At 40.3% G+C, this 25,665-nt stretch overlaps 1 protein-coding gene across 2 annotated transcripts in view; it reads left to right on the top strand.

The window, feature by feature from the left end:
• Positions 1-25,665, top strand: part of VWA8 (von Willebrand factor A domain containing 8) — a 407,445-nt gene that overhangs the window by 187,433 nt on the left and 194,347 nt on the right. For both annotated transcript variants that reach the window (XM_008260014.5, XM_051850641.3), the window contains 2 exons: positions 1,171-1,277; positions 6,245-6,316. In XM_008260014.5, coding sequence (XP_008258236.3) covers positions 1,171-1,277; positions 6,245-6,316 — 179 coding nt within the window. The remainder of the gene's footprint in view (positions 1-1,170; positions 1,278-6,244; positions 6,317-25,665) is intronic.

Genomic DNA, 25,665 nt, shown 5'->3' with positions numbered 1-25,665 from the left:
CATGCAGCACTTCATTTGAGATGTAGCTTAGACATTTGAGATGTCCTTAGTAAATGATAGCTTTTATTATTGTGAACATGAGTATTACCACACTAATGGTACTACTGATGTTATTCTCCTGGGACATGCCCAACAGTGAGCATGTATCTCTAGTCACTACAGGGAATGCTCATACACATGAGCTATGTTCCCTAACTTTAAGAAATGTATTGTTCATTTCTTGGTTTCAAAGAACTCATAATCTATTCTAGGACAACCACTCTAATGCAAATAACATATACTACAATAATAACTACTACAGAATCATTCATAGCACAGAGATTTCCAGTATAACCGAGTGTCAGAATCACTTGGGTACTTATTTGAGAACACTCACGTAGAGCTCCTGGGCCATCCCTTAAGATAGAAGTTTAAGAAAGCTGGGGTGAGTCAGTTCACTTGCTTTGTTTTTAAGACTATTTATTTATTTGCTTGCTTACTTGAAAGGTAGAGTGACAGACAGGGAGAGAGAGAGACAGATTTAATTTATTGGTTCACTCCCCAAATATCTGCAACAGCCAGGCCAAAACCAGGAGCCAGAAACTCTGTCTTGGTCTCCCACATGCTGATAGGACTGCAAGTACTTGGGCCATCTTCCACAGTCCCCCCAACTGCCATAGTAGGGAGTTGGATCAGAATTAGAACAGCTGAGACTTGAGCTGGGACACCTATTTAGGATGCTTTCATTGCTGGGTGGCAGCCTATTCTACAGTCCCACAACACCAGCTCTTACTGGAGCTCTAGAAGGTTCTCCTGTTCAATGGATGGGTCCTAAAAATTATATTCTGGATACTTTAGAACTCTCAAGTATGTATTTGGTTTATTTGTATGTTATAGTCTCTGGCTGAATAAGCTTATGTAGGTGGCTTGACTGTTTTTTTTTTTTTTTTTTTGTCTCTCAGTTTTATCTATATTTTTATATATATTGATGTAATAAAATTTCTTACATTCTGAGTTGTATGTAGAGCTATGAGGTTATTATCACCTTCAAGCTTATTTCTTTAGTTGTTGAGTTAAAGTCCCTGAAGAACCCACAGGTATTACAGAGGCTGTATTGCATCCTAAGTTGGATTGACTTAGCTTCTCTGAGGACCTTGCTACAAATAATTCTCTATCCTGGGAAATGTTAAGGTGAAGTGGTGTCTGGATCTCTGAGGATCGGCACTGTGAGCGCACCTGTCTACAATGCCCATGAGAAAATGAAAGTGCCTGATGTTCTCTTCTATGACAATGTTCAGGTAAGGGCATAGGTTTGCATCCTTGCATAAATCACTCCTTATGGGATGATGCTGAGGTATATTTGTCATTTCCTAAATTCAGTTTGAATGATGAAAAATGAAGAGTTGAACATCTTTTATTAAGGTTTTATACATTTAAAATTTTTTCCAAAGATACTTGAAAGTTGAAGGAATTGCTGCTATGATTAGGGGAATAAATTTTATATTCACATACATTTTATGATTCTACTTCACATATATTAATACATTAAGCTTAAAAAAACATAGAAACTTCTCTCTTTTGCTTGCTTGTTATTTACATCATTTTAGTAGTTTAAATAGGGAAATGTCCTGTACATCCTACCCTAGTACGCCTTTTCCTACAAATTCCTAGTATTTTTGTATTCTTTCTTTTTCCTTTTTTTTTCAAGGGAGAAGAGTAGAAGATTTCCCAGCTTTAACCTAACCAGTAATTGTTGGATGTTTCACTTAGACATAGAAATAAGTTTGTATCTAGAAAGCTTTATTATATATGTTCACTTTAATAACAGTTTTTCAGGGAAAAATCAGTCATGACAGTTTTCATTTTCAGGTTTTCTGTCATATGGTTATTTCTTTTATAAAAAAAATAAATTTTTCTATAATAGTCACCATCTGTGTGTAAATAATGTTATATTCATAAATTATATTAGAAAACCTTCTTACTAGTTTCAGTGTAATTGTGAGTGAGTACAATTTATTTTTTAAGTCTGACATTGCCTAATTCTCTGTGTTGTTCAATGAGTATCCTAATTCGTATTGCTAAATTAACAGCATAGGAAATATCCAGGCAAATTCTTCTTTCTCAATAAAAGTCTTGGTTAAACATTCTGAAATCTGTCGAAATTATATTCATCATATATGACACAGCACAAGGCATGACACTATTTTTTCAATTCATTCTACCATCAATTAACTAATGAATGCTTTATTTTTCTTCTGGAATATTAATGTTCTTGCACAGTCAATAGGCAAATGAACATGATACAAAGAAGGAAGAAAATCTTGCGTAACAAATAAAGGCAAAAACGTGATTGTAAGGAAATATACTATTGCTGAGCATTGGTGGTATCATCTCTGTCCATGTAGTGGTAAGGAACAAAGAAAAAGAATCAGGAAACTCCTGTGAGTGACAATTTGAAAAACCCCATGGCAGCAAAGGTTGAAAAGACTTCACAGCATACAAGAATGTAGGAAATTCAGTAGAAGGGGAGACCATTGTGCCCTTGAACACGACGTCTGTTGCCATGGTGCCTGTGACACAGACATTGAGGCTGCAGGGCTGCTGTGAACTTTACACAGTGGCACTGAGGGACTTTATGTAGCCTGTCTCCAAGCACACCTTCTCTTCGTAAAGCAGCATGAATTGAATTAGCCACTAATGGAAAATTTTTAGCTGCACCAATTCTGGGGACAGTGGCTTGATTAAATTTGCTTCTGTTGCTGAAATCACTACTTCCTTTTCTGTTCCATTTCATCTCCGTGGCAGCAGTGTTCTGTGCCTCTTGCAGACGTAGATGCTCCTGTCCCATCGTGCTCCTCTGTGCCCTGCTGTCTCCTTTCCACATTGTGTGGAAAACATGTTTTAACATGTTGTCTTCTGTATCACTGAGACAAAGCCCTGTGTCTTCTTTATTTTGGATCTCCAGCAGATAACAGTGCCTGGCCTATATAAATACATTTTGAACAGGTGAATGAAAGAATGGACAAGGCATTGAATGCTCATACTACAGAGTATGATGTCATTAAATCTTTGATTAAGAAACATTTGCCACAGAAAAGGGAAGAAATTGAGGAAAGAGATCTTAATAAGCTCAGGAGCTTAAGATCTGAAAAATTTTAAAAATATTTACCATGAGTCAGACCTTGTACTAAGGTATTGGGACACAGAGGTTAAAATACACAGAAGCATTTGTACCTCCCAGAGGAGAAAGAATGTAGTAAGCACTGTGGTAAGCACTGCACAGTGTGTTAGAGGTATGTGCAGTTAGTGTAGCAGCGTGGTCTCAGGTTGGAATGACCCTAGAAAATTGGTTAAGCAGCCAAAGCTGGGAGAGTTTCTCAGGCAGAGAGACAAGCATTTGCAAAGACTTGGTTGTATAAAAAAAGCGGCTCATTGATTAATTGTCATTGGCACAGCACTGAGGTTGCCAGTGGAAAAGTGTGAAGAGATGAGTGTCACGATGATTAGGAAAGAATCCCATCAGTCGGAACTTGCTCAGTAGGGAACTGAGATTGAACTCAGAAGAAATGGGAAAGCCAGTGAAAGATTCTGCTCTTCTGTTAACCTTGGGTGTGCTTTTCAGTGTTGTCAGGGAGTTAGAACCAAACCAAACCAAACCAAAGAGAAATTAGCTCTGTGGTTACTGCAGCAGTCTTAAGTGAGGGTCTTGAAGGCTCTGAACCAAGGCAGTGAGAAGTGACAGTGGGGACAGAGAAGAGAGGGCACATCAAAAGGTTTTTGGAGAAGTGCAATCGATAGCACTTTCTGTTACAGAGAGGCAGAGATTCTCCCTCAGGGAGCACATAGTGTGGTAGAGCTGTAAACAACAGTGAACAGAAAATTATCCTAAATTGTGCCCATGGCTGAAACAAAGTACAGGAGAAGGAGAGCACTATTAGAGAAGGCTGAGATGAGATCGAGCATGTAAAGAAGAGCCTTTCTTCCCAGTGTATTAAGCGTCTTTTAAGATGTTTTAAAGAATGAAGTAGCAAGATTTTGGACAAATGACTGTGTGAGTGTTGTAGAAAACACATTGGCTCAGGGAGAGACTGACTCAGCTGATAAAAATCTAGGCGAGAGGTGATTAAAAACCTGGATCAAAGCTGTGCAGACAGAAATGACAGGGTAGATACATTTGATTTTTTTTTCTTGGTGTCCTAATAGCTAAGACTTGGTATGTAACCAGACCTTAGTAGAAAAGGAGTAAGGTGGGCAGAGTGGTGATGAGGACAGGGGTTCGGTCAGGTGGTACAAATGATGCTCTTAATTGGAAAACAAAGTACAGAGTAAAGAATGACAGTGAAAAGTCATGAGCTGGGTTGAGGAGGAGACTAGTGCATAATCAAGTAGTTCAGCCAGCACTCATAACTATGAGACTGGAGTTGAGGAGGAAAATGTTTCTGTTTGACGATCAGCGTGGGCTGGTGGATGAAGCCACAAGATGGACGAGAAGCTCCAGGGACGTCAGACGTCAGAGTCAGAGGCAGCTCCTGGAGCACAGACATGCAGATACCCAGCTGTGCACACATGTGCTCTCACGTGGGCACCTGTGAATGAGTGGGCACATTTTGCTCTGCCTTGCAGGAATGTGACCTTTCCCTTCCACACTTGTTTATTTAATTTTACATCAACTGTTACCTAGAAAAAAATGAGTAAAAATGTAAGGAGAGAGCACAAATGAAGGAGCCATGGGAAAGTCAGTATTAAAAGATTTGCTACAAGAAGATCCAATTAAGAAAACTAGGGAGATAAATCGTTACGAAGGTACGAGGGAATCAGGAGAGACATTTGAGAAATGGTCTGTGGTGCTGTCAACCAAGAGGTCAAGAGAAAAAAAATGGTGTTGGCAGTGACCTTAGCCTCTGCTGATTTGAATAATCCTGTTAGATGTAATGAGGGCGGAAGGTAGGAGGACAAGAGAAGGGTGAGAAAGTAAGAATATAAATATAGTTTGGATTATTTTTTTCAGTATTACCTGGCTATGCAGGTATTCATTCCAACTTTTATATCTATACATCACATAGCTTAGCCTATTTTTTATGGGAAAAATTTATTTTGTCTGGGAATTGTCACTGACTTTATCTTTGTTAAAAGGAAGAAGTCTTCAGACTATATACTGCTAGCACCCAATTTTAAAAAATAGTATTTCAGGACTCCTTTTTATGGGGTAACCATATATCTTGGTTTGCTTAAGATAGTCTCTGTACATAGTTATTTCTCAGAATAATTATGAATAGTGTCTCCTTTTGTTCTTGAAAGTGTTCCAGAATGAACCATCAGTGGATATGCTCATCTTCAGGCATTATTAAAACTCTAGCTCTATGTTGTATCTAAAAACACTTGTAAAACAATTAAAACTATCAAGATAAACATCAGGGAATATTCATTTGTTCTTGCAGGGAAAAAAACTTTCTCAGTTTTTTTTTTTTCTAAGAAAGAAAATGAGACATTGGTAAATTTGACAAGGAAAATTTCATGGCTTTCCAAAAAAAACCAAGTTAAAAGAGGAAAGCAGCTGACACAGTAGAAAAGCGTCTACAGCATGTATTAGATGCTGAAGGTTAATTTACCTTTTGTACAAATAGGGAACTTGATACAGAAAACCAAGAATAAGCGATGAGGATATTACTAAGACGGGGACATAGTTCCCTCCCCAACCCCTGATGAGCCTTTATAGCCTATTTACAGGTGTCCTATTTTTCAGGACACAAAAGAGAATGTAATTTCCTCTGTGGCTTTTGTGAACAACCTTAATCTTGTTCTTTTATTATATTGTGTCATAATTCAAATAAAGAACCGTGGAAGATAAATAATATATTTTTAATTCTAAAGCTACACATAGCTTTGAAGGTAATAGTTAAGAACAAATCAGTGTAAAATATTCCATGGAAATCTCCAATTAGTTTTGGAAGCCTTTATATATTTACACTAGCAAGTGCGAATTTAAATATTATATTAAGTGATAAGCCACCTCTACATAGTTTAATGGATGAAAATATTTGAATTGAATTATAAAACCTCTCTGAAATGTTGGCCAGTGGTTTTTCAGTATCAGTCACCTGGTTGGTTATATAACTTGCTTATAACTAAATTATTAATCAGTTTTTTTAAATCCAATCATTTGAATATACTATCATAATATGTTTTACATTCCACAAAGATATCTTTATAGTTACCTTTCTTATTTATTGTGGGAAACCCATTTATTCTGTTTCTCTTTCTCTAGCACATGGTGGTGATGGAAGACATGCTCAAAGACTTTCTCCTTGGAGAACACTTATTATTGGTTGGTAACCAGGTGAGTTAAGGCTAGCATGCAGGTACTAATGAATAAATGATGATAACAGTATTTAGGAAGCAGTACATTTCTTTTTCCTGTTTAGTTTTTTTAAAATCATTTTTTTTTACCCTAGTTAAATATCTGATTTATTTAAAAGATAAGAGTCTGCTACCTTCTAAATTTTAGAATTGCCTCGAGTCTTAAATCACTCTCATTCAGTCTCAGAACAAGTCCTTTCCATTCTGCCTCCTGAATATCTACTCTTCTTGCCTAACCTGTCCTGCTAGCCCCCACTCGCTTCAGTTAGCACCCGGATTACAGCGGTGGCACTCCCACTGTGATCTGCTCTCTGCTTGGCAGCCAGGTGAAGGACTGACTCCCCTGACCCTTAGGTATATAGTCTGTAGCGTGCTATCCAGTCCTCTAGGATCTGGTTAGCTCACCTTTCCAGTCCTAAGCTTTGGCCCCTCTTTTCTTTCTGCATTGGCTTGAGGCACAATGAAATTTCCCTTGATTTCTTATCTTCTTTCTAGTCCTTGTTCCTGCTCCTCCTTCCGCATAGAATATCCTCTGCTTACATGCCCTGTCCCTAACTCTTGGGATGGAGGCCTTCCCTTGTTCCTACTTGAGTTAACTTTCCCCTGCTTCTCCTCACTTCTGTCCCTTTATCATATGAGTCCTGTGGTGCTGTGTTTACATGTGGGATGACTGTCTTTCCAACAGGTCTGGCAGCTCCTCAGGAGCAGGGATCATGTTTCTCCTGTTTACCTCTGTGTCAGTTCCCAGCATGGTGCCTACTGCGTAGCTGATATTCAGTGTATGTTTATGGAGGTAGAAGAGGGAATTTTATACTTACAGGGTCCAATAACTCTCTTCAATTGAATTATTGACACAGAGTGAACACATTTTCACTTTTTAAAATTGTTCTTAACTAAGGGTAATGAGCTTTTTCTTGCACTTATAAACAGTACATATTCTTTGTATATTTAACCCCTCAAGCTTGCAATCTTAAAAGAATTTTTTAATAAAAAGGGACCACCTGATCAATTTACCGATTGAGTGCACAGTCTTAGAAGTGAGCTGACTAGATATCTTCCAATTCTTCCACATATGGCCATCTGACTTGGGTACATTGCTTATCTTACCAAGGCTCAGTTTCCTAATGACTAACCTGGGAATAAAAATAGTATGTCTTCTTTAAGGATGACATGAGATAATGCATGGAAAGTACTTCACACAGTGCTTGGTTCTTCCAGCTAAAAATAAAATCTCTGTATCACTGTATAGTTTAAAAGTACTTCAGGAGTCTCTTGTTCCATTTTTTGTCTAAACAAGAATTAAGAGTAGAACAGTAAATTATTCATGAGTCTTTTTTCTCAGCATTTGAAAGTTCTACCCACTTCACTGAAAAGTCATTTTTCTGAAGAATCTACTTGTACACACCAGAGTGGGATGATAAAGATCAGTATGATCAATATTAATATTGAAATCCAAGAAGTCAGATTCTCATCTCACTTTGAAAAGTGATCACTTGTGGGCTCTTAAGTATTTTTAAGCCCAGAGTGTTTCACAAATTTTTTTTTAAAGATTTATTTGAAAGTCACAGTTACAGAGAGAGGGAGAGTAAGAGAGAGAAAAAGAGAGAGTTATCTTCCAACTGCTAGTTCTCTTCCCAAATGGCTACAATGGCCAAGACTGGGCCAGACCAAAGCCAGTGGCCAAGAGCTTCTTCTGGGTCTCCTATGTGGGTGCCAGGGGCCCAACCAATTGGGCCATCCTCTTTTGATTTCCCAGGCCATTAGCAGGGAGCTGGATTGGAAGTGGAGCACCTGGGTCTCTAACCAGAGCCCTATATGGATGCTAGCATTACAGGCAGCTGCTTTACCCACTAGACCACAATGCAGGCCCCTGACAAACTTTAAAGTTTTTATGTATATATGTAGGTATTTACTTGAAAGGCAGAGAGACAGAGATATCTCTCATCCTCTAGTTCTGATATTGGATGTATACAATAGCCATGTCTTAGATGCAATTCAGGGACACAATCAGGTCAACCATATGGGTGACAGAGACCCAACTACTTGAGCCATCACCTGCTGCCTACCAGGTTGCATATTATCGGGAAGCTGGAATCAGAAGCTGAGCAGGGACTTGAACCCAGGCACTCTGACATGGGATATGGGTGTCCGAGTGGTGTCTTAACCACCAGCTTGCTTTTTTTTTTTTTTTTTAAATAAATGTTTCAGAGATTTTTAGACATTCACTTGGTGCAATGTGTGCATCCTTTGTAGAACTTCTGCCATCACTCAAATGGCCTCAGATTACTGACATCACAGCAGAGCAGATCAACATGGGGAAAAGAACAACCCAGGAAATACAGATCTGAAGCTTGAGAAATAATTTTTTCTGATGAGCAGGCTTTCAAAAGGAAGGCCCTATAGAGGTCAAGGTGGGATGGCCAAGTGGTTTTGAAATATCCTTGTGGTATTGATGTCCTAAGGGTTTGGAGGGTGGGTGCAGGTAGAGTTTTTTCCCCAAGTAGAGCTACAGTTGAGCAGGTAAGAGGGCCATCTAGGATAAAAGGTTGAAGTTAGAGCCTCGTCAGTAAACACAGAGGCAGGGAGTGTGGTCTAACCTCTGGAGGTTGGGGAGAATGTGCTGAGCAAAGGGTGAGGTGGTACAGAGCTCTGCTTCTGCTTTTATGATAAATGGAAAAGATACATGAGAGTGTTTGGGGATGATTCAGGAGTTCTGCACAAATGTTGGTATGAACCAGTAAGCTACCTGTCATCTGTTTCCAGTCCTAAAGAAGGGAACAAGACACCAGAGCAAAGGACCCGGCATTGGTTTGGGTGGAGTGGAGGGAAGAGCAGCTCCAGCTCCCTAGGTTGGACCCAGCACCTGGAGAGGATAGGCCGTCCCTCTGATTTAGAAACCAACTGGACAGAGTCAGTAAGCTGAGGCTCCCCAAGAGGCACAAGGCAGGCAACATGGGGTGTCACAGACTTCTCCTTACCAGTCCTATCACGAATTCCATCAATGACCAGCAGGTCACAGTGTCTCACCTTCTTTTACCCCGATTCTGCCATTCTTCATTTTGGAGAAAGAAGAATCAACAAAGGGAGATTGTTTCCAGTATAAATTTGCTATATTTAGCTGACCTTGTTCGCTTCAGAAGGGTTTCTGTTCTTTCATTGTAAACTTCTGAGACTGCCAGTGATATATCACAGGACCAGTGTGGAAGGGATTTTTAGATTTTCTAAGTAAATTCTGCTACTTGTGTCCATTATGTTAACTAATAAAAAAAAGTCTTAGTCTGTCATTTGATGCTCTGTCATTTGATGCCCGCTTTCAACCAAGTGTCTTCCATTCCTCCCCCTCAAACTTTGTCCTCAGGTCAACAGTCTGATTCCCAGACATACCTCATAGCAGTATTGTTCTAGCTTCTGTCGCTCACCATGTGATAGGTCCCATCACAGTGTGATGCTCCCATTTCCCTATCTTTCTTACACAATCCCTTTCAACCTCAGAATGGAAGTGCAGTGTCATAGAAATGAAGTCGCTGGAATCCAAAGACCTACCTTTTCTTGCCCAGATTTTTTAACTCTATGTGATATTAAGTAAATCGTTATTTCTCTTATAAGGATACTTCCCTTTTTCTTTTCTTATCTATAAAATTATAGGATTGGATTGATAATTTTTAAGGCTACTCTGGTTATAATATGTATACTATAGTTCTTTTTTAAAAAAAAAAAAGATTTATTTATTTATTTGAAGGGCAGAGTTACAGAGAGAGAGAGTGTTTCCATCTGCTGGTTCACTCCCCAGATGGCCACGGCAGCCAGAGCTGGGCCAGGCCAAAGCCAGAAGCTTCTTCTGGATGTCCCACATGGTTGCAGAGACCCAAGCACTTGAGCCATCTTCCACTGCTTTCTCAGGCACATTAGCAGAGAGCTGGGTCAGAAGTGGAGCAGCTGGGACTTGAACTGGTGCCCATATGGGATGCAGGTGCTACAGGTGGTGACTTTACTCACTATGTCGGCACTGCAAGCATCAACTTTTACCTACTTCTCCAACTGCACTGTCCACATTCTATACTTCTTTAAAGTCTTCTGATCGCTTCAACCTGAAGGTTTGAGTCTATTTAAACTGTTGTAGCCGATCCTTTGTAGATTTCTTTTTCCTTCTGTCAGACTTACACATCTGTCCTAAAAAGAGTGAATTTTCATTATTTTTGCATCCTCTCTTTTGCCTTGTATATAGAAGATATTGAACAAATATTTTCTGAATGGATTATTGGATTTTAGAAGCTACCTAAAATAAATTTATTATAAGTAGACAAAAAGATTTAGAGGTAATATAAAGTTTTTTAATTTTTAATTTTTTTATTTTATTTTATTTAATGAACATAAATTTCCAAAGTACAGCTTATGGATTACAATAGCTCCCCCCACCCCATAACTTGCCTCCCACCCACAACACTCCCCTCTCCCACTCTAGAGGTAATATAAATTTAAAATTTAGCTTTGGGGCCAGCATTAGTATAACAGGTAAAGCTACGACCTCTGAGGCAGGCATCCTATATGTGTGATGGTTCCTGTTCTGGCTGCTCTGTTTCTGATCCAGCTCCCTGTTAATGGCCTGCGAAAAGCAGCAAAAGATGACCCAAGTGCTAGGGCCCCTGCCTTTTATGAGAGAAACCTGGAAGAAGCTCCTGGCTGCTGGCTTTGGTCTGGCCCAGGCCCAGACATTGCAGCCAGCCATTTGAGAAGTAAACCAGTGGATGGAAGGTTCTCTCTCTCCTCCTCCTCCTCCTCCTCCTCCTCCTCCTCCTCCTCCTCCTCCTCCTCCTCTCCCTCTCCCTCTCCCTCTCCCTCTCCCTCTCCCTCTCTGTCTCTGTGTGTGTGTGTGTGTGTGTGTGTATGTTTCTCCCTCCCTCTCTGTAACTCTGTCTTTTGAATAGATAAAAATAAATCATTTAAAAAAAATAAAATTTTGCCTCAGTTGGATTATTTTCAGGAAATTCTAGGGCAAATTGACCAAATTTCTTCTTCTGTGAACTTGCAAGTATTGAGTGAAGGCCACAGATAAATTATGTAGAATCTAAGGTATGCCCACTCAAGAGAGTTAACAACTAAGTTGCCCATTCAACTAGATATGGTTTTGTAATGATAGGCTCACAAGCTGGCACCATTATCAAAATGAGAGAAATACCAATTTAATTTTTCTAATAATAATTAAGTGCTGATTAGTGGTTAGCTCATCTTTTTTTTTTTTTATAAAGATTTATTTATTTGTTTGAAAGGCAGAGTTACAGAGAGGCAAAGAGACAGAGATAGAAGGAGAGAACAAGAGGCCTTCCATCCACTGGCTCACTCCCCAAATGGCCACAACGTCTAGAGCTGTGCCCATCCGAAGCCAGGAGCTTCCTCCAGGTCCTCCACAGGGGTGCAGGGGCCCAAGAACTTGAGCCATCTTCTACCGCTTGCCCAGGCCATAGCAGAGAGCTGGATGGGAAGTGGAGCAGCCAGGACTCGAACTGGCACCCATATGGGATACTGGCACTGCAGACAGTGGCTTTACCCGCTATACTGCAGTGCTGGCCCCTCATCTTTATATTTAGCAAATGAGAGAGTGTAAAATTAGCAAGGTGGCTGACTAAACTCTAACTAGAACTTTTTGAATACTTTAGCCAACTTTAGTTTCTTTCAGACTAGCTTTGAGAAGCTATTGCCTGGGACCAGTGTTGTGGTACAACAGGTTAATCCACTGCCTACAATGCTGGCATCCCTTTTGGGTACCCATTCGAGTCCTGGCTGCTCTCACTTCCAATCCAGCTCCCTGTTAATACACCTGGGAAAGCAGCAGAAGATGATCCAAGTGCTTGGGCCCCTGCACCCATGTGGGAGACCCAAAAGAGCCTCCTGGCTCCTGGCTTTGGCCCCCCTGACCATTTTGGCCATTTGGGGAGTAAACCAGTGGATGGAAGTCTGTCTCTTATCTCTCTCTCTCCCTCTCCCTCTCTCTCTCTACCTTTCAAATAAATAAATCTTAAAAAAAAGAAAAGCTATTGCCTATCTCAAGAATTGAGTGAGATTCTATAGTTAGACTCTTTAAAAATAATAAAAAAATAATTATTTATTTAAAAGGCAGAGAGAGGGAGGGGGAGAGAGAGAAATAAAGAAAGATTGATCTTCCATTGACTGGTTCACTCCCCAAATGCCTGCTACAGCCAAGGCTGGGTCAAGCCATAGCCAGCATCCCAGAACTCGATCTGCTCTCCTCTAAGTCCTGATCATCCAGGAGAGTCGTTTCGGAGGGAATGTATATGTTTGTAGTCAGAGTAACCCAGGTCCTTTTAAATGGCTCTGAAAATGGCCTGCTTTGGTGTTTCGTACCTTTCTTAATATTTTGTGTGCTTTCTCACCCTCACCCTTACTTCCACCTTGTGAAACATTACAATGTAAAAGGAAAATGAAAGGTAAGTGAAGGTGCAGGTGGGAGGTTGAAAACTTGATTCTCAGTTCTGGTGGGGTAGTGTGGCAGTGACAGCTGTCTTCAAAAATACCTGCTTTTATCACATGAAACAAAGTGAGCTGTTCATAATAATTGACCAGGATTCCTCCCTTCTCTTTTTCTTTTTTTGAAGATTTATTTATGTGTTTGAAAGGCAGAGTTACAGAGAGGCAGAGGCAGCGACAAAGACAGGTCTTCTATTCGCTGCTTCACTCCCCAGATGGCCACAACAGCTGAAGCTGCGCCGAACCAAAGATAGGAGCCTGGAGATTTTTCCACATCTCCCATGTGGGTGCAGGAGCCCAAGCACTTGGGGCATCTTCCGCTGCTTTCGCAGGCCATTAGCAGAGAGCTGGATCGGAAGTGGAGCAGCCAGGACTCTAACTGGCTCCCATATGGGATGCAGGTGCTGCAGGTGGTGACTTTACTCACTATGTCACAGCGCTGGCCCCTCCCGTCTCTTTTTCTAAAACATTAAGTAATAACTAAAAATGAAGCTTTAGGGACTACTATATGGACAGAGAAACCAGCAACAAGTTAGTGTAATTATACAATAAACTACAATAATTACTCAATACAGACTACTTACAGAAAGATAACAAACTACATAGCCTTTTTTTTTTTTTTTTTTTTTTTTGGCAAACAAGAAACTAAAATCTGTGAAAGACACTTCCAATGGTTGAAATTTTATCTAGAGCTATTTCAGAAGATTGCTGTGTTACTAATGGCAACTTTTGGAATGAGGAAATTAAAAGGAGTAAGTTGATTTTGAGGTGTCTCAAGTTCTTTCACCTTTAGTAAGCCTAATCCCACCTTTTCTTGCAGATTAAATCTTTATAAAAGTCTATGGTATTAGACCACATTCACACTTATTGAAGAAGCTAAAAACTGTCATAATTTTTCATAGCAAAATAAAGTAGCTTGCATCTTACTTTGATAAAATAAAATAGAATTTTTAAATTATTTCTGTTTTCTATGAGGGATTTTTATGACACAACACAGAGTGTTTCCTATAAGCGAGTTGTGCTGCCTTTAAACCAGCTGGAATAGGGTGCCCTGAAATTACACATGCCCCATGGTCACCCAGCATACAATGCTGCACACTGTAGAACCACTTAGCATGCTGCTAACATGCGTTCCTTTCTACCGAATGCAATTATAACATTACAGGTACCTTTCCTGCAATTAGACGTTTCGTGCTTTATAAAAAAAAAAATAGCATGGCTTTCTATTTAACAAAGCCAGTGATGCTTTTTATTCCAACTCTAGCCCAAGAATAAGCTTTCTTTTTTTTTTTTAAGCTTTCTACCTTCTCAAGCTTGCTTTTCTTTTGACTTGTAGAGTCATATTTCATTTGATATAAAAATATGTCATGAAAGTCTCAATTATAGAATCTGCCTATACATACATCTGTTTGTAAGAATGCATGACTTTTGAGAGACAGTAGCATTTTATTGGATATTTGAAGGGAAAAGTTATTTTAGTTATGTGCTGTTCTAATGTTCCAATGCCCTTACATAAGAATTATTGTTAAAATATGCAGTGCTGCTTTTAGAAGTGAAAGTTTAATCATCTGCATATAATAATATTGCTTAGGTTCTAGAATTAGACAAAATTTCAAAGTCATCAAAGTTTATATTTAATGAGGCACTATTAATTACAATCATTTCTATGTGAATGTGGATTAGACAAATCACTCGCTAGAGCTTGCACTTTTTTTTCCATTTTAAATCAGCTTTGTGTGTTTAATAAAATAATAGGAGTCTGGTAAATTTTTTATTAAATACTCCTCATATTTCACAATCTGTATATTTTGCCCTTACCAAAATCTTGATGCATTTTTGTCTTCTTTATCCAATAAAAATCCAGCTGTGACTAGTTTTCATGTAGGATGGCTTCTCAGCCATTTATGTTTCCTCCATGTGTATGTTCCTGTCTTCCAGCTTCAATATTTAAGTACATTTTGTCCATCTTTTTTCATCTATTCCCTCAATACATTTTGTATGTCATCTTTCAAAACTTTATTTTTTACAAATCACTTTTCTTACATATCTCAGTATTTATCTCTAATATAAGTCAGTCAGTAGTAACATAGAATAATAAATGAGCAAATGATACCCTATTTTCAGTTTTTCTTAATTATCTCAAAAATGTTGTTTTACAGTCAGTTTGTTCCAGTCAACATCCAAGGAAAGCCTGGTCATTAAATTTAGTTGACGTGCTGCTCAAGTCTCTTTGTAAGAGGAAAAATGTACTTTTCTGTTATTTTTATTCTGAGAGGTATTGGTCCATTTTCAATAATATACACATTTTATGCAGAAGTATGCCAATGTTGATGAACATCCACTAAGGAAATATTTTCTTAGAGTGAACTTCATAAACCTAATTCCTTAATTAATTTATCCAGTGAGATAAAATGATAGATATTTATTTCTGGCTATAAATAACTGCCTTCTTTTCTTAATTTTCTTAGCACTTGGCATTTTAAGTCACATATGTTATTTTAAAAACAGCAAATATAAATTGATTGTCAACTAAGCATGACTCTGTAACGTTGTTATTGTATAATTCTTTGAATATCATTCCCTCTATTAATTATAAGCTTATTGTGACCAAGTAGTTAGTTTTTCTCCTGGTAAAGGGCTTAATAAGTGCTTGCTGCATTATTTAATATTGAGATATTATGAATATTTTATTGCCAAAATTAAAGAATGTGTGAATTTTGCTAATTAATTTGAACTGAGCCCTGGCAGGTTGCTACGGTACACCATCAAAAATATACCATGTTGCTATGCCAGCATAATTGTCTAAAATCTGTAGAGAGACTGAACAGTTTGTCCAGAAATTTTCTTGCCTGTACTCCCAGCTGGTATTGGCAGCAGGTAACTTGATAACTAAGTGTGCTATGCTTCTGATAGCTCTAGCAGCCTAGGGGTCCCAGGCCATGAAATATGTGACTTTCGTCAAACGTTGTGATACTCTCATCTTTAAGTTATCTTTTTGTCCCTTCACAACCCTTTATTAGTGAATTTTCCTGACTGTAAGTTTCCTGACTATAATTCTTTGCCATTCTGCCACATTCTCTCAGTTTTTTTTTTTTTAAATCTTGTTTATTTGATGACAGGAGTGGGGTGTGGGGAAGAGGGGAGATTCATACAGAATGACACAGAGATCTCCCATCCACTGGCTCATTCCTAAAATGCCCACAACAGCTGTAGACAGGCCCAGCAAAAACTTGTTTTCTTCTTTTTTTTTTTTTTTTTTTTTTAGAAAGCTTTTATTTAATAAATATAAATTTCATAGGTACAGCCCTTGGAATATAGTGGTTTTTCCCCCCCCCCCCATTCCCACCCTCCCACCCACAAACCATCCCATCTCCTACTCCCTCTCCCATCCCATTCTTCATTAAGATTCAATTTTTAATTATCTTTATATACAGAAGACCAACTCTATATCAAGTAAAGACGTCAACAGTTTGCACCCACACAGACACACAAAGTATAAAGTACTGTTTTAAGATTAGTTTTACCATCAATTATCATAGTATAACTCATTAAGGACAGAGTTCCTACATTGGAAGCAAGTGCACAGTAATTCTTGTTGTTGATTTAACAATTGACACTCTCATTTATGATGTCTGTAATCACCCAAGGCTCTTGTCATGAGCTGCCAAGGCTATGGAAGCCTTTTGAGTCCACAGACTCTGTCATTATTTAGATAGGGCCATAAGTGAAGTAGAAGTTCTCTCCTCTCTTCAGAGAAAAGTACACCCTTCTTTGATGGCCCATTCTTTCCACTAGGGTCTTACTTCAGTTATCTTTCATGTAGGCCATTTTTTTCCACCGTGTTTTGGCTTTCCATCCAGCCAAAACTTGTAGCTAGAAACTCAAGCCATATTTCCCACACGGATCATAGAAACCCAACTACTTGATCCATCACCTGCTACCTTCTAGAATGCACATTAGCAGGAAGCTGGAATTGGAAGTGGAACCAGGACTCATACCCAGGCATTCTGATATGGGATGAGGGCATTCCAATGTTTGGTTTAACATTAGGCCAACAGCCCACCCCTTGGCAAATTTAGTTTGTTTCTCCAGCATTTTTTAGTGATTTTTTTTTAACATTTAATTTGTATGTTTATTTTGCTCTTGCAGATACATTGATTTTTTTCTCCCCTACAGTGTCTGTGATGGCTGCTTAGGTGGTACCTAATGGCTGACCTTGCTACCTAAAAGTACATCTTTGCCATTTACAGCAACACAGCATTTCAAAGGGAAATTGCAAGGATATTGATTTTTATTCTTGTGTGTGAAATGAAGGTTATAACCGTGACAGGAAGCTTTATAAGTAAGTGTGTTTTAGAGCCATGCAAATTAATAATACAGTTAAAATGACTGTCTTCTCCTCTGGGGACTATTTGTTGGTTCTCTTAGAAGGACTCATATTTGTGAATTTATAAGACTAATAAGCTTTTTAGGAAAAAATTTGAGATTTTATTTGAAAGGGAGAAAAAAGAGAGATCTTCAATTTGCAGATTTATTTCCCAAATTCTTTCAACAGCTAAGAGTGGGCCAGGCCAAAGCCAGGAACATGGAATTCCATCCAGATCTCCTACAAGGGAGGTAGGTATCACAGTGTTTGAGCCATCACCTGTTGCATCCCAGGGTGCACATTAACAGGAAACTGGAATCAGAAGTGGAGCTGGTGCTTGAACCCAGGAACTTCTGTATTTAATGTGGGTGGCCCAAGTGAAATATTTACCTCATGCCAAAAGCCTGCCCCCACTACTCAGTTAATATTTTTTATAGTTATGCAAGCAATGTATATTCATTGAGAGAGTTTGGAAAATAAGAAATTGTTAGTGATTATGGGCAGGCACTGTGGTGCAGCAGATTAAAGCCCTTGCCTGCTACACTGGCATCACATATGGACACTGATTTAAGTACAGACTGCTCCACTTTCAATCCAGCTCCCTGCTAATGCACCTGGGAAAGCAGCAAAGGATGGCCCAAGTGCTTGGTCCCCTGCACCCACTTGGGAAACCTGGAGGAAGCTCCTGGTTCCTGGCTTTGGATTGGCTCAGATCCGGCCATTGCAGCCATTTGGGGAGTGAACCAGAAGATGGAAGACCTCTCTCTTGTCTCTCCTTCTCTCTCTAACTCTTTAAATCTTTAAAAAATAAAGGAAATTGTTAGTGATCATATAGCAGCAATCTTTTATTATGGGATTAAAGAATATTAATTTTTTAAGATTAATTTTTTTTTGGTTTAATTTATTTGAGAGGCAGAGTTATATAGACAGAGAGAAGGAGAGACAGAGTGAGAGAGCCTCCATTCATTGGTTCACTCCTCAAATGGCTGCAATGGCCAGGGCTGGGCCAGGCCAAAGTCAGGAGCCAGGAACTTCTTTCAGTTCTCCCACATGGGTTCATGGGCCCAAGTACTTAGGCCATCTTCTTCTGCATTCCCAAACCCATTAGCAATGAGCTGGATTGGAAGTGGAGCAGCTGGGACTTGAACCTGCACCCATATAGGATGCTGGCACTGCAGACAGAGGCTTAAACTTCTACACTGCAGCATGGAACCCAAAGAATAATATTATAAATGGTGCTTGGAGATCAACTTGTCTAGGCCTTCCCCATAAAATGAATGAATCTAGGTTCAGATGGTAGTAGAAATCTCCATCTGAGGAGGATTAAGCAGGGATTCTCTTAGCTCCTAATATAATGTAGTTTCAGACATTTTAAGCAAAAAATTATAAAACTCAACCTTTGAGAGAAATTTTAAGTTAAAAAGAAGCTATAATTTATTTGTCCTGAATTACTGCAATAAAAATTTATCTTTTTATTATAGCTTTATTTATTTATTTATTATATTTATTAATGATATTCACTTTACTTAAAATGAATTTAGGGCACCATTCAAAGAACATTCCTCAATATTACACAAAGTGAACTAATTTAATGACAAGTATTAAAGAATTGAGGGAAACTGGAAGAAAGGCCAAAATTAACAATGTTCCCGAGAGCACAAGGGCAAGTTGAACACTAACAATGGAAAACCCTCACTTGGAGTCAATTAAAAGAAATTTCTGCAGAGAAAGGTTATTGGCATAGTGGTTGAGATGCCACTGGAGATGTTGGAAATGTCTCAGGTGTGAGTGCCTGGTTCAAGTTGCAGCTATACTTTTGATTCATCTTCCTGCTGGTGTTCACCCTGGGAAGGCAGCAGATGATGGTTCAAGTACTTGTGGCCTTACCACCCATGTGGGAGATTGGAATGTGTTCCAGGCTCTTCCTAACTTTGGCCTGGCCTGGTCCTGGCTGCCATGGGCATTTGGGAAGTACACTAACAGATGGAAGTGTTGTCTCTCTTGGCTTTCAAATAGGGTTTTTTTTTGTTTGTTTGTTTTTTTTCCTGTGCATAAGAAAAGATCTGGATTGACTTCTTCACCTTCTTCCCTCCTGAAACCTGGATACCCTGTAGGGAGTTCCCAAACCTATTATAGATGATTTTCTAACCTTGAACTGACTGTTGACTCTGCGACATCAAGGTAAATACTCATGCAAAACAGTTCAGAAAACACTACCTCCTGACTTTTGTTTTACAACAGGAAGCAATAGAAGATAGAGCTCAGTGTACTAAGTCAGAATGAATTTGTCTTTAAAGTCCCATTGTGTGCAAGATTTTAATTTTCTAGAACTTTGCGGGCTCTCTGAAACAGATACATTCCTTCCCACTCACAGGACTGGTATGAACATCAAGTGATTATACACCGAACGTGCATTTATGCAGGCAGCAGAGGACTTCCTAAATGTTAGTTTCCTCCTGTTTGTTTGAACAATGGAAGCAGAAGGTTCCCAGAAGAAGTTCCTACCCCGTTTTAAAAGAGCATAGCATATCACATAACTTCCTCTTCCTTTTCTTCTCTCTTCTGCCCAAGTTTTAATAGCTGTTGTCTACAGATTATTTGTGAGTCCAGCAGCAATGGAGACCTGAGTAGAGAAACTGTCCTGGTCTCAAGGAGCATGTGACTAGCCAAAGCACTTGATGTATATCTCAGGGATGCTGTAGTGAGAGACAGAGGCTTAGGAACCCAAAGGCGGAGACCATTCTGGTGCTGGGGACTGGAGAAGAGAAAACAGTGGCACCAGTCAGGCAAGGCTTCAGAGAGATGAGGAAGTTTCATCAGAAATCTAAAGGGTGAGTGGAAGATGACCGATAAAAGGGAAAGGATAAGCTGTTCTCATCCAAAGGAACGACAGGAGCAGAGATGTGGAGCACCAAAGGTGCTCAGGAGATGCTTGGCTGATAGGAACATGTTTGAGTGAGCCTTGTAGAGGGCTGGCAGAGCAAGCCTGTGAGTGTTTCTACCCCTCAGGTCTCATTCAAGACCTGTCACTCATCTTCCATTGTCGTAAGTACCATGACAGACACTTTTTTTTTTTAATTAAAAAAAAATTTAAGATTGATTTATTTATTTGAAAGTCAGATACACAGAAAGAGAGGCAGAGAGAGAGAGAGATCTTCCATCCACTGGTTCACTGCCCAATTGGCTGCAATGGCTGGAGCTGTGCCAATCCAAAGCCAAGAGCCAGGAGCTTCCCCCAGATCTTCCCAAGTGGGTGCAGGGGCCCAAGGACTTGGGCCATCTAATACTGCTTTCCCAGGTGATAGCAGAGAGTTGGATCAGAAGTGGAGCAGCCGGGACTCAAACTGGCCCCCACATGGGATGCTGGCACTGCAGGCAGTGGCTTTACCCGCTACACCACAGCACCAGCCCCACTCTTTTTTTTTTTTTTTTTTTTTTTAAGATTTGTTTTAGGGGCCGGTGCTGACTTAGTAGGGTAAGCATCCACCTCTGGCAACAGCATCCCACATGGGCACTGTTTCGAGTTCTGGCTGCTCCTCTTCCGATCCAGCCCTTTGCTAATAGCCTGGGAAGGCAGTGGGAGATGACCCAAGTGCTTGGGCCCCTGCACCCATGTGGGAGACCCAGAAGAATCTCCTGACTCCTGAAGATCGGCTCAGCTCTGGCAGTTGTGGCCATCTGGAGAGTGAACCAGCATATGGAAGACCTCTCTTTCCCTGTCTCTCTCTATCTGTAAGTCTGCCTCTCAAATGAATAATCTTTAAAAAGGATGAATTTTATTTATTTGAAAAGTTACAGATATAGAGGGGGATGGATGAATGGAGGGAGGGAGGGAAGGAGAAGGAGAGAGAGAGAGATCTATCTGTTGGTTCACTCCCCAAATGGCTTCAATGGCCAAGGTTAGGCCAAGCCAAAGCCAGGAGCTTGGAGCTCCATCCAGGTCTCCCATGTGGGTGGCAGGGCCCAAGCACTTGGGCCATGTTCTGCATTCCCAGGAGCATTAGTACAAAGCTGGATTGGAAATGGAGCAGTCGGGACTGGAACCAGCTTAACCTGCTGCACTATAACCGGCCCCTAGACAGACACCCTTAACCCAAAACCCATTCCTAGGTTCATTTTCCTTTTGCATGTTTTCTATTCCCCTTCAGGCCTTTTCTGCTACTCTGTTTCCCTCTCCTCTTCCCATTGACAAGATACGGATAGAGTTTCCTAGGTTTTTGTGTTTTCTTGCTAAGACAAGCCAAGTTTATCTGTCCCACTCCACTCTTTCTTTAGCTTTCTGATGGAGCATCCCCATTCCTCTGCAGCTTTGTCTGGCTATGCCATTCTTTTGTCTCCTTTAATCCTCAGCACCGGAATGGTTTCCTCCTTTGGATTCTAAACCCCTGTCTCTCACCACAGTGCACCCTAGCACTATGTCAACAACTAAAGTAATAAACCTGAGGAAGTTATAAAAGTCTCAGAATCCTTCAGAGTTTATAAAATCCAGGTCCTTGGGCTTTCCTCCCACAGAAACTGGAAGCATGTTTACTTCTGTCCTTGGTTTGGTTCCTTTCTATAGGGCTTTACTGATTCCCTACTTCTGCCCTGCACTTGAAGGGCATCCTGATGCCTGTGTCTTCGGAGTTCCCTCTTTTCATGAATGACACTAGGCAGCTGGCAGTAATGCTACAGTAAGAGCCACTGTCCTGAGATCATTTATATGGGTTGGGACCCTCCCCTCATTGCACAGATTCCTTCTCCCTTCCTAAAGTTTTGCCCACTAAAAATTATCCTCAATAGGAGTAAATAATGTTAATTTTTATTGAAGGACAGAAGTTATAAATACAGAATAATGACTAGTAAATAAAAATAAATATGCACAGGAACAAAATTTTTTAAAAAGATTTTTTAAGCATGATTGTACATTGAATTGTGTTTTATTTTCTATTTCCCAGTGATAAAAATGATTGTGTTAACTTTTATGATGAGAAAAAGAGAGCCTGTTTATGTATTTATTCCATTGAAATCATGCTAAGGATTTTCTGTTCTAGGGGAAAGCTATGTCTGGAAGGAACAAGTAGCTAACTGTTTCATTTTGGTCAGGATATTTACAGAAATTCCTTCCTAGATTATGCTTTCAGCATTTCCTCGAAGGAACTATCAGAGCTTCTTAAAATGAAGTAGGAAGCGACCTGACAAGAGCTCTGTTTTAGAAAAACAACTAGCTCAATTGTGGACTGGCTTGTTGTGGGTCTGAAGGTGGGGAACAAAACCGGCTCCCTTCCAGGAACCTGGGGAGAAGATGAGCCATCCTTGGGCAGGGACAGTGAATCGGAGAGGAAGGGGGCAGAATGGGAAGCAGACCCTTCAGAGTAAACACATCCAAAGTTAAACTGCCCTTTTCAAACCAGACTTCCCTCCCCAACCCAGGAAACACTTCCCTCGCCTGCTTTTCTCATCTCTGGATGGCAGGACCTGACACCTGGTGCCTGAGACAGAAACTTTAACTCCTTAATCTCCTAATCCCTACCCAGTCCATCCCCAAATCCTATTGTTCTTTTTCTTAAATATCTCTTTTTTTTTTTTTTTTTTTTTTTTTTTTTTTTTTTTTTGACAGGCAGAGTGGACAGTGAGAGAGAGACAGAGAGAGAAAGGTCTTCCTTTGCCGCTGGTTCACCCTCCGATGGCCGCCGCTGCAGCCGGCGCACCGCGCTGATCCTGGCAGGAGCCAGGAGCCAGGTGCTTTTCCTGGTCTCCCATGGGGTGCAGGGCCCAAGCACCTGGGCCATCCTCCACTGCACTCCCTGGCCATAGCAGAGAGCTGGCCTGGAAGAGGGGCAACCGGGACAGAATCCGGCGCCCCAACCGGGACTAGAACCCGGTGTGCCGGCGCCGCAAGGTGGAGGATTAGCCTATTGAGCCACGGCGCCGGCTCTTAAATATCTCTTAAATCCTGCATTTTTCTCTCCCTCTTAGTTTCAGTCACTGTAATCTCCTGCTTGAATCTGTGAAAGAGTTTCTGGATTGCTTTCCTCTTTGTCTCTGTTCATCCGAAACTGAAAAGCTCCTCCTTTTCCTCCTTTCCTCTCCTCTGGTGGCTTCTCAGTGCTTTGAGGAAGCAGTGCCAGCTCTTTTAAATAGCTTCCAAGGCTTTGACAGAGCTAGACCTCATCTAGATTTCCAACCCTGTGTTTCATCTTCCTCACTTGTCCTGTAGACTTTGACCTCTCGTGGAACCAGCCAGGTCCCTTGTTCACTATTAGATGTCTCCTATGATAGCATTCATCACATGTATCTATTGTATTTGCTTCACAGTCTATGTTCCCTACTAGACTGTAAACTATGAGTGTGCAGGGAGCTGTAGCTGACTAATTGCTTTTGTATCAAGCTCAGCTAGAATGGTGCTGTAGCACTAGGGGCTCAGCTAGTTGACGAATTAGACAGATGGAGGAATGAAGGAGAAATGAAGGAATGGCAGGAAGGAAATAGAAGTCTTGTAAGTAGGGATTGTGATGATCCCAGTGACTTCATGAATAAGGACAAGGGAAAAAATGGAACAGTCAAAAAATTCTGAGACTTCCATTAAGCAGCTGGTCACAGTATGGCCATACTGTTGTATTGAGATTAAAAAGAAAGAAGAGTAGTTTGAGTGGGAGCATAATGAGTTCAGCATGAACATCTGGTAGAGGTTCAGCACAGCAGAAGAAGATCTCAAATGGAGCTAAGGAGAGAAGTTTGAGCCCTAGTGGTGACCTAGGGCACAGGAGTGGGGGAGGCCTCCCAGAAAGTATATATTGGGGCAAGAAGATAGCTGAGGCTGAAATTCATGAGACCATAACACTTAGCCAAAGAACTCCTGAGTGGCCACTTAGGAGCCCACACATTGAAACACAATGAAACCCTGCTTTCATTGGGTTTGTAAGCTCAGGAGGAATTTGAAAAAGTGTGCCATATTCAGTAACTTTGGAGGTAGAGAGAAAGGAACAACTTCCTGATAGAAGTTGTTAGCTCTCTGTGTCTTACTTCTTTCAGAAAGTCCTCTGTGTTTCCCACATTTAATACATTAATGTTTGCTTTTCTCTAGGATCACTGAATGTACCAGGGCTGAAATGTTAACACAGACATTTCACTCATATGATTTTATATGTTTAAAATTTTGTGTTCATTGCAGCATGCCGTTTAAAGAATACACAGCTGTTTGAATTGACATGTGAATGTGCAAATGTATTTTCCTTCTCTGCTTCTGTACTTCACTTGAAACTATTTTGGTTGAAATCCAGTTTGATACTGAAATGATTTCTAGAACGTGAAACGATCCATTGTTCTTACTTTAGTGTATTTGTCTGATTGACATTTGGCTCTGATAATCTGGAGCCTTTTGTATGTGAAACAAATTGGATCATTTGCAAAACTTGTCTAGCTTTTATAACTCTACAAGTCATCACAGATTCCATTAATCAGTATCCTATTAGCATGGTCATTGTTTATTTTTTTTTTTTAAGATTTATTTATGTGTAAGTTAGAAGTAGACACACACACACACATACACACACACACACACAGATCTTCTATCCACTGGTTCATTCCCTAGGAGGCCACAATGGCCAGGGCTGGGCCAGACTGAAGCCAGGGGCTTCTCATGGGTGTGCAAGGATCCAAGCACTTGGGCCACCCTCCGCTGCTTTCCCAGGCACATTAGCCTTTGCTGGATGAGAAGTGGAGCAGCTGGGACTCAAACCAGCACCCATATTGGATGCTGGCACTGCAGATGGTGGCTTAATCTGCACCATAGCACTGGTCCCCATTGTTTATATTTTGCCAGTATTTATGCCCCCTTTTCACTACTTCCCACATTTCCCATATTCAGTCATTAATTTGATAAATATTTGCTGAATGCATCCTTTGTGTTGACCGCTGTCTGAGCTCTGTAGATACCGATAAGCGAAACAAGCATGGTCCCTGCTCCCCATGGCATTCAGTAAGCACCATTTCATTGACTGGAATTTCTATCCTTGAAGCGTGCTTATAGAGTGCTTTTCCACACAGGAACTTTGAGTATGTAGTAAAAATACTGGTACTAATACCTGCTACTCTGTTGGGCTTCAGCTGTCTCTACTATATACCATGCAATGTCCTTATTCACTGAAGTATTTTTTATTAATTAGGCTAGATCTTGTGTTGCTCTGTTTTCTGCTGCTAGAGCAAAATACTTGAAATGTTTAGCTCATAATTTTGGAGGTCCAAGACCATGTTGTCTGCATGACGGCTTCCTTGCTATACCACAGCGTAGCAGATGACATTATGGTAAGAACTTATTTAAGAAAAAGAGTTCACATGACAAAAGCAGGGAGTAAGAGAAATTCAAGGGCCAGTCTTGCTCTTTTTATAATAATCTATTCTCATGGAAACTAACTCTAAGAGACCAGCATTAATCTCTTGCACTAGGCCACACCCTTTAAAGTTTTCTCACCACCTCAACACTCCCACACTAGACCAAA

Source organism: Oryctolagus cuniculus, chromosome 9, assembly GCF_051225735.1.
Source record: "Oryctolagus cuniculus isolate XC-2025 breed Fujian yellow rabbit chromosome 9, ASM5122573v1, whole genome shotgun sequence".
NCBI classification, from domain to species: domain Eukaryota; kingdom Metazoa; phylum Chordata; class Mammalia; order Lagomorpha; family Leporidae; genus Oryctolagus; species Oryctolagus cuniculus.
The sequence above is the reverse complement of the archived record's forward strand: the minus strand, read 5'-3'. Positions and strand labels throughout refer to the sequence as shown.